This window comes from Triticum dicoccoides, chromosome 3A, assembly GCF_002162155.2.
Source record: "Triticum dicoccoides isolate Atlit2015 ecotype Zavitan chromosome 3A, WEW_v2.0, whole genome shotgun sequence".
Lineage (NCBI taxonomy): Eukaryota > Viridiplantae > Streptophyta > Magnoliopsida > Poales > Poaceae > Triticum > Triticum dicoccoides.
In genome coordinates, this window is record NC_041384.1 from 164,004,809 (window position 1) to 164,014,552 (window position 9,744).

Consider the following 9,744-nt stretch of genomic DNA (forward strand, 5'->3'; position numbering starts at 1 on the left):
GAAAACTTACATAATTAAAAGTTAAATATTTCAGATCTCAGGGAAAGATCAGCAATTCGTCATAGGGAAGCTAATAGTATATACGTAAATATTGCATTGTACAGCTATGACTTATTAAGTAGCTGAAGTTTCAGAGAGAATAGATCGATCAAATCTCAGAAAAAGACCACCAGTTCGTGATAGGGAAGCTAATAGTAGTATATACGAAAATATTGCATTGTACCGCTATGACTTATTAAGTAGCTGAAGTTTCAGAGAGAATAGATCGATATTGTGAATGCACCTTTGACGCTGGCGATTGAGTGATATAGTCCAGAAGCTGTTGCTTTTGATTGCTGAATGAGTCCTTAACTTGCTTTAACAAATCTTCCTCCCTTTTTATATCCTCAACAAACCTTTCCTTCTCCCAGTTCTTCAGTTTGACTTGCTCTTCCATTTCAGTGATACTTCCAGGTGTGTTTGAATCCCCAGAGCTTAAAGCTACAGTAAATTTCACTTCAACATCTTTCCTACAAAGGTCATCTTTATTCATCAAGAAAAAAGTGATGACATAAATTTTAATACAAAAAATCAATACTGTGTATCTTATTAGTGCGAGTGAACAGCTTTGAGTACATAAATCCCAAAGATAAAAAATGTAGAAGTAGATTACTCTTTCGATAATAAATAAAACTTACAATGTTCCTTTCATAGGGATTATAAATAAATAATAAGGCAAATTGACTGCAGATGCTTAAAAGTTTTGCGTAACGTATAGCTCTTACTGGAATGAATGTTATTGTTTCATTTTAGCTGGAACACTTGTGGTAAATTGAGCTTGTGAAACATAATCCTGATTTTATTAAATATATGCTTTTACAAGCCGTGAAATGGCTGCACGTGAAAATACGTGGTAATCAGGACAATCTGCAAAACATGTTTTTCTCGATTACGCACCCAAGTGCGTGTCATTTTGCATTAGAAGAAAGTACCAAGATGGCACAACAGTACAAGCAAGCAAAACTCAACGAAAAGAAAACTAAAACAGGCAAAAACTCAAACACTGTATCATCCATCATCAAAGTTAGATGTAAAGGTATAAATTGCATATTTGAGTACCTATCACCAAGGCAGAATGAACCATTAGGCCTCAATATACCACCATCTAGAGAAACCGCACCATCATTTATGAAGGGAATAGCACGCCGTAGATCAGCTGTAGTCTTATAAACTTGTAAATGAGAAAACAAACTGTAAAACAAAGTCTCCCTAAGACCATGGCCATGGGGTGTGAGACAACTCAAGTATGCCTGGTCCATAAGTATCATATTTACTGCGAAACCAAGAAAACCAGGAGGAGACTCCCCGTTAGGCAACCTTGGTTTACGCAGCATAAGATATCTTTGTGGATCATCAATCACAACTTCTCCAGAAAATGGCCTGCAGAGTGTAATAGTGCACAGTATTTACGTGCTCATATGGTCGAGTCCAAGAGAGAAAAAGGACATTCAATAGTTAGAATGGCACCTTATGTTTTCAAGACAAAACACGGTAAACCTCCCATGCAGAATCTTTCCAATTGAGCCACCCAGTCCATGAATACCACTTTTCTTATCAATGTTGCCTTCTGTGCCATATGTTTCAAGACTCTTTATGCCATCATAAGTCTTGCAAACGAGACCAAGCATATTGTCTATTCCCAAGTACTCTGAGAGTAGGCTGTCACAAATTTACAGAAACAAAAAGATACCAGCAAACGTAAGCAAACAAACATATCATGTGAAGTAAATTAGCACCAATAGAGGAGCTAAATTCAATTCAAAACAAGGTGAAAATTAACCTGCTTAGATTATCATCATTTGTTTTTCCTAAGGTAGCCACAACACCAAGGATATCTTTCATCATTGGCATTGTTGATATTTGTGTGGAATGACGTTTCTTGAGCTGGCATATAAGCGAAGCTGCTGTCTTGTCCTGATTACATATGCTTTCAATTGTACGCTGTTCAGCTTCTTGAACTGATGTACCATTACTTGAAGCTACAACCTTCTTTCCACGTTTAACTGATAAAAGTTCCAGGTTCAGCAACAGATTGAAAAGGTATAGGACAACTGATGTACCATTATTTGCAATTACAGCAGCCTTTCCAAGTGTAACTGACAAGGTTCTGAGGTTTAGCATCTAAATAGGAATAATAAATTAAGAGAAGTATTGAACAACTCTTAACATTTTGTGTATAAAATGACATGTATTACCTACACATTATGATACTAATATAGCACAGCCACCTTTTTTTTTCAAACAAATCCACGATCCGATGCAATGCACAGACCATGATGCTAACATATTCTAATTTGAAAATGAGCATGAAATATTGGCTAGTCCTAGACACTACAACGCGGCTGATATTACAATGCTGTAGAATGTAGATGGTAGCGAAGGGGAAGGTCAATCAAGGCATTCCCCAATAACGCCTTGAATCTGCTGGCGTTTTAGGGCGTTTTCCTAAAGCACTGCTAAACTTCTCAACCGAAACCCCAAACTGAGAGAAAAGAATCAACGTCAGCTTTCTATTTTCCGGCTAGGCCTCAACGTCTGTATCATGGCGCATATATACCGGGCGGAAATATTCAATCGCGCAACTGGCCCCTAAGCCCATTAACCAGTAGCTCCGATTTCTGAATCAGCGACCACGTTTCCTCCTTTTATACGGCAATCTCTTGTTCGCTAAGCAGTATGGTACTAAAAGACAGAACCTCACACAGGTAAAAAATATGCCTGCAACATTCCGACGCACGCAAGACTCGAGCACAGGACCAGCTGCAAACCATTGTAAGCACACTACCACTAGACCAGCGAATATATTGTGATTATGTAACAAAGCATGCCCTTTGTCATAAATTATACATATATACATGGACATGCCCCGCAATAGGAAACATCACAGCGATTGGAGACGATTTTTGAGAAACCCCCAATCAATCAGGTGTTTTTGAGAATCGCCTCAAAATCTCTACCGGTTACAGGTTTTTTAGGAAACACCTCCAAAGCTGCATACAATCCGAGACAATTTGTAAAAATGCCTCCAAAGTTGCACACAATCCGAGGAGGTTTGCAAAAACACCTTAAGCTAGAGATGATTTAAGGCGAATTCTCCAAAACACCTCCTTAAGCACAATTTTGAGGCGTTTAGAGAAACACCCTAGCCAATACGCCTTCTTTCAACAGCCGTGTTGTAGTGAATGATAGCTAAGTGCACAAATGTTGTTCAAACCAAATACACACATATAAGTTCATACAAACTTCTGATGTGCGCGGATACAAAATTCCAAGTTCAAACTCGATTCAGATTGTGAGGTGCACTGTTCATAGCAAAAAAGAAGTGCATCTCACACAATACACTGAATTAAAATTCAAAAAATTGCATGGATGTACAACGAGCCCCTCATGGTATTACATATTTCTTTAGCCTTTTGTATGATTGCACGTGTGCTTTTAGCACAGCATTTTCAGCCTTTGAAAATAATATTAATTTTGCAGGACATGTGCCCTATAAGTAAGAGTACTGCATATCATCTTATTAGCTTTTTCATGGACAATCCAATTCAGGATTCAGCACACACAAAGATGGTCATTCAAGTCTGAACATTGTCGATTTCACTTTAAATGATTTCAAACAACAAGATATTGATAACGTGGTTCGAAACAGAGCCACATAGGAATATTGGCAAATAAAGTTCCATAAATGACAGAGCTTCAGTGCCAAGGACTTCGACAACTTAATGGTTGACTAACACACCACAACGTAATTAACATGTTTCGTGGTCTGCCAGATGGTATCCACATGCTGCATTCTCAGATAAGAACAGCGTAACCTAGAGTGCATAAAGCCGGGGTGGCAAACACACAAAATCTTACTTGTCAGGTCAGCAATCGACTCTTCGATAGCATAGATCTCAGACTTGAGGAACGTGATGTTGGCCTCATGGTGGTTGACCTTGAGCCCCAGCTTCTTCAGCTCCTCTTGCATCACCTGCAAAGCACATCCACCAACACCAAACATGTAGAGCAACAGCCTCACAGCACTGCACGAAAACCCAAAATGAACCGGGGAAAATGGAGGAGCCCAGAAAGGCGCACCTTGGTGTTGAACTCGACAATCTGCACCGTCAGCGGAGCCTCCATGGCGGTGCCGCGGTCTGCAGGTTGAGCCGCCAGCACTAGCAAGAGACCAATCTGCAAAGGAACAGGGAACAAGCGGGACTCAAAAAAGAAAAAACCCCGAATGCGGCCAGTGCTTGTGCACACGAGCAGCGCGGAAAGATAACTGAGGAGGAATTAGGGTTTTCGCGGGTTGAGAAACATAGAGGGCAAATAGCGTAATTAAGCGTGTGCGGAGACGGCGTCCCGGCGCTGGGCGGAGCGCGCGGGAGCCTCTTCTGGGAGGAGGAGAAGCCACGGCATTCCTGGCGGAGCGTGCGGGGGGGCTCTTCCAGGAGAAAGAAAACCCACCTCGGCACCATCGGAGCGTGCGAAGCTGAGGCCGCCGGCGATGCGGCGGGGATGGAGGGAGGGAGGCGGCGCGGGCCCGTGGAGGGACGGGCAGATTGAGATCAGCGTGGGAGGGAGAGATTCGCGGAGGGAGACAAGTAGGCTCTGCTTGGTTTGGGGAGGAAATGAAGCTTGGGGAGATTTTGGGCGAGTAGATCTACATCTATCTATGGAAGTGGGGACAAAATATAAAAATAGTCTTTTGTCCAGAATTATTTGTCGAGAAATGAATGTATCTAGACGTATTTTAGTTACAAGTATATTTTTTTTTATTTTTACAACAAGTAATTTCGAACGGGGGGAGTAATAGAAATTTTATTAGGAAAATGTTATCTCGCTCATGTCAATTATTTTGCAATCTCTGAACGTCTTCATGGTTGTCGGACGGTCGACAGAGATCTTGAAGTAAGGGTGGTGTTGGGGAATGTAGTAATTCAAAAAATTTCCTACGATCACGCAAGATCTATCTAGGAGAAGCATAACAACGAGACGGGAGAGTGTGTCCATGTACCCTCCTAGACCAAAAGCGGAAGCGTTAGGTTAACGCGGTTGATGCAGTCGAACGTCTTCGTGATCCAACCGATCAAGTACCGAACGTACGGCACCTCCGAGTTCAGCACACGTTCAGCTCGATGACGTCCCTCAAACTCTTGATCCAGCAGAGGGTCAAGGGAGAGTTTCGTCAGCACGACGGCGTGGTGACGGGGATGGTGATGTGATCCGCGCGGGACTTCGACTAAGCACTACGACACTATGACCGGAGGAGTAAACTATGGAGAAGCCACCGCACACAGCTAAGAGAATAATTCATATGCTTTAGGATGCCCCCTGCCCCCGTATATAAAGGAGGAGGGGAAGAGGCCGGCCACAAGGGGCGCGCCAAGGAGAGGGGAGTCCTACTAGGACTCCAGTCCTAGTAAGATTCGGCCGCCCCATTTTTTCCTTCTACCGAAGGGGGAAAAGGGGAAGGATGAGTAGGAGTATGAAAGGGGGATGGCGCTCCCTTCCCTAGTCTAATTCGGCCTCCTCCCTTGTGGGGGCACACCAGCCCCTTGTGGGCTGGTTAGCCTCCCTCCTATGGCTCATATGGCCCATATGGCCCATATCTTTCCCCGGGGGTTCCCGTAACCCCTCCGGTACTCCGGTATGTACCCGATACACTCCGGAACCCTTCCGGTGTTCGAATACTACCTTCCAATATATCAATCTTTACCTCTCGATCATTTCGAGACTCCTCGTCATGTCCGTGATCTCATCCTGGATTTCGAACAAACTTCGGTCACCAAAACACATAACTCATAAATACAAATCGTCATCAAACGTTAAGTGTGCGGACCCTACGGGTTCGACAACTATGTAGACATGACCGAGAAACCTCTCCGGTCAATAACCAATAGCGGAACCTGGATGCTCATATTGGTTCTCACATATTCTACAAAGATCTTTATCGGTCAAACCGTTATGACAACATATGTTATTTCCTTTGTCATCGGTATGTTACTTGCCTGAGATTCGATCATCGGTATCTCCATACCTAGTTCAATCTCATTACCGGCAAGTCTCTTTACTCGTTTCTTAATGCATCATCCTGCAACTAACTCATTAGTCACATTGCTTGCAAGGCTTATGGTGATGTGCATTACCGAGAGGGCCTAGAGATACCTCTCCGATACTCGGAGTGACAAATCCTAATCTCGATCTATGCCAACTCAACAAACACCATCGGAGACACCTGTAGAGTATCTTTATAATCACCCAGTTATGTTGTGACATTTGATGGCACACAGAGTGTTCCTCCGGTATTCGGGAGTTGCATAATCTCATAGTCAGAGAAATATGTATAAGTCATGAAGAAAGCAATAGCAATAAACTAAACGATCATAATGCTAAGCTAACGGATGGGTCTTGTCCATCACATCATTCTCTAATGATGTGATCCCATTCATCAAATGACAACACATGTCTATGGTCAGGAAACTTAACCATCTTTGATTAACGAGCTAGTCAAGTGGAGGCTTACTAGGGACACTGTGTTTTGTCTATGTATCCACACATGTATCAAGTTTCCGGTTAATACAATTCTAGCATGAATAATAAACATTTATCATGATATAACTTTACTATTGCCTCTAGGGCATATTTCCTTCAGTCTCCCACTTGCACTAGAGTCAATAATCTAGTTCACATCGCCATGTGATTTAACACTAATAGTTCACATCACCATGTGACCAACACCCAAAGGGTTTACTAGAGTCAATAATCTAGTTCACATCGCCATGTGATTAACACCCAAAGAGTACTAAGGAGTGATCATGTTTTGCTTGTGAGAGAAGTTTAGTCAATGGGTCTGCCACATTCAGATATGTATGTATTTTGCAAATTTCTATGTCTACAATGCTCTGCATGGGGCTACTCTAGCTTATTGCTCCCACTTTTAATATGTATCCAGATTGATACTCAGAGTCATCCAGATCAGTGTTAGAGCTTGCATCGACGTAACTCTTTATGATGAACTCTTTATCACCTCCATAATCGAGAAATATTTCCTTAGTCCTATAAGGATAATTTTTATCGTTGTCAAGTGATCTACTCCTGGATCACTATTGTACCCCTTTGCTAAACTCATGGCAAGGTACACAATAGGTCTGGTATACAGCATGGCATACTTTATAGAACCTATGGCTGAGGCATAGGGAATGACTTTTATTCTCTCTCTATCTTCTGTCGTGGTCGGGTTTTGAGTCTTACTCAACTTCATACTTTACAACTCAGGCAAGAACTCCTTCTTTGACTGATCCATTTTGAACTCCTTCAAAATCTTATCAAGGTATGTACTCATCGAAAGTCTTATCAAGCGTCTTGATCTATCTTTATAGATCTTGATGCCCAATATGTAAGTAGCTTCACCGAGGTCTTTCTTTGAAAAACTCCTTTCAAGCACTCCTTTATGCTTTCTAGAAAATTCTACATCATTTCTGTCGTGGAATTGTCACGGCAGATATCCTAGCGGAAGGACTTAGTCATGGAGCCATCGCAACTAGGTTAGGTTGAAGGGGTTAAACGGGACAAAGGACACAGGAGTTTATACTGGTTCGGCCCCTTGCTATGAAGGTAAAAGCCTACTCCAGTTGAGGTGGTATTGCTTGGGTTTCGATTACCAGGGAGCGAATACGCTTAACCTAGCTTTCGATCTCTCTTGTTTCTTGTCCTAAGCCGTCGCCGGGTCGTCCCTTTATATACACAGGTTGACGCCCGGTGACTCACAGAGTCTCGGCCGGCTCATCATCAATGTGTCCGGCTCAGTTACTAATTATAATTGCCTTACAATCCATGTCATACATATATGGCAGTTTACACCTATGGGCCTTAAGTCGCCTTTGGGCTTTGGACCCTTAGCAAGTCTGCTTCATGAACCACCATCTTCAACATCTTCACGGGCTTTGTCTTGATGAACCGTCATTGGTATAACCCGACCCCTCCCGGGCGGGTCATACCCAATAGTTATATCCCCAACATTAGGCCCGGGGTTGATTTGAACTTGTTCATGTCAATCTTCAACACTTAGGAAAATCCTTCTTCATTTATTCTTGCGAGATCCTGTAACCCGCCGTGACGTCATCTTCTAAGATCGTGGTAACCCGTCGTGACGTCACCTGTCATTAATATTACATAAATCTCAAATCTTAATATAGCTTCTCTTTTAATGAACTTCCAAAAATCGAGGCGCCCGCGCCGTCACATATCCATTTTTTAACCTCCTCGATTCCCGCGCATGTCACTTATCCTTTCGTCTTATAAATAGGGCCAGGGGTCCCTTTCACTTTCCCCCTTGCATCTTCGTCTGTCTTCCACCTTTGCGTCGTCTCAGCACCTGAGCTCCGCCGCCGCCATCGACCTTTGCCTCTGCATCAACCACGGCCGCTGCATCGACTTGATCTGACCAGAATTCGTCCGCGCGCCTCCGTTGTTCAACAGCTCTGGTGAGTTATCCTTCTTTATTTTCCCATAGATCCCATTAGTGTTTCCATGAGTTCGTCGAAGTTCATCTTCGTTCTTCGCTGTAGCACTTATTTTTTATTCGAACTTGGTACCTCTCCTGCGCGGTGGTAGCCGTAACGCTTTATTTTCATTATTAGGTCATCTCCTTTTGCATAAAAAAACCGATATGGACATATGAACTGCTCAGGCACTGCAACTTAGGTCTAGATTTTTTTCCATTATCTAACGCGGCGTAGATCCAAAATTATGATATCAATCTGTGAAACATGTTTTTCCAACACTGAGTAATTTTCCCTTTCTTAGATCTGTAAATCAACAATTGTGTGGGCTAACACAGAAATAGTGACCCACCAGATACCATTAGTCCCCTCTTAAGTTGACAATAGCTCCTCTTTATAGCTTCAATGTCAATCTCTGGCTTAATACCTATGCACGCTTCATTACTGTTATTCACTGTTTAACTCGTCAGCCGGCTTAACCATATAATCTTGAACCGGCACAATCTTTCTTTTAGCTCATCGATAATGGCTAAGACATATTCTGCTTGTAACTGGGTCCAATCCCGGGTTACTGAGGAAGACTTGAACAACTATGTTGCAACTGGCGCTTTAGCCAAAAAAGAAGTCACTCACTGGAGGGTCCCTAGTGAAGAATTTCCTCTTAGACCCAAGGACGGAGAAGTGATTGTTTTTGCTGATCACCCGAGTAGGGGGTTCAGCCCACCCAGCTCAAAGTTCTTCTGTAATGTGCTTCATTTCCTCCAACTTCATCCTCAAGATATTGGACCCAACTCCGTATCCAACATTTGCAATTTCCAAGTGTTCTGCGAAGCTTATCTTCAAGAGGAGCCCACAGTTGATTTATTCAGAGAGTTTTACTATTTAAATCGCCAGACTGAATTTGTTGATGGGCCCAACACTGAACTCGGTGGGGTTTCAATTCAAAAGAGGAAAGATGTCAGCTTTCCCTATGCTAAACCACTAAGTCACCCCAAAGACTGGAACCAGACTTGGTTCTATTGTCAAGACACACACTACAAAAAAAGACACATCCTGACATTTTGAGCCAAGCGAATTTTTTTCTATCATACATATGACACTTCTATGACGATAATTGTGACAAAACTCGGTATCATCATAGATGTGGTGGGCTCCTACTTCTATGACAAAAAATCATGACAGAAAATGAGCTTTTCGTCCTGGGCGGGCCGGAGAT

General features: G+C 42.6%; 1 protein-coding gene across 1 annotated transcript in view; it reads right to left on the reverse strand.

Annotated features, from left to right (window-relative positions):
- Positions 1-8,421, reverse strand: part of LOC119272109 (protein DEFECTIVE IN MERISTEM SILENCING 3-like) — a 10,348-nt gene extending 1,927 nt beyond the window's left edge. Inside the window, exons 1-8 of the mRNA XM_037553691.1 lie at positions 8,402-8,421; positions 4,492-4,687; positions 4,120-4,215; positions 3,898-4,012; positions 1,820-2,042; positions 1,507-1,698; positions 1,099-1,419; positions 284-509 (exon numbers count right to left, since the gene is read on the reverse strand). Coding sequence (XP_037409588.1) covers positions 284-509; positions 1,099-1,419; positions 1,507-1,698; positions 1,820-2,042; positions 3,898-4,012; positions 4,120-4,215; positions 4,492-4,687; positions 8,402-8,421 — 1,389 coding nt within the window. The remainder of the gene's footprint in view (positions 1-283; positions 510-1,098; positions 1,420-1,506; positions 1,699-1,819; positions 2,043-3,897; positions 4,013-4,119; positions 4,216-4,491; positions 4,688-8,401) is intronic.
- Positions 8,422-9,744: the final 1,323 nt, after the last annotated feature.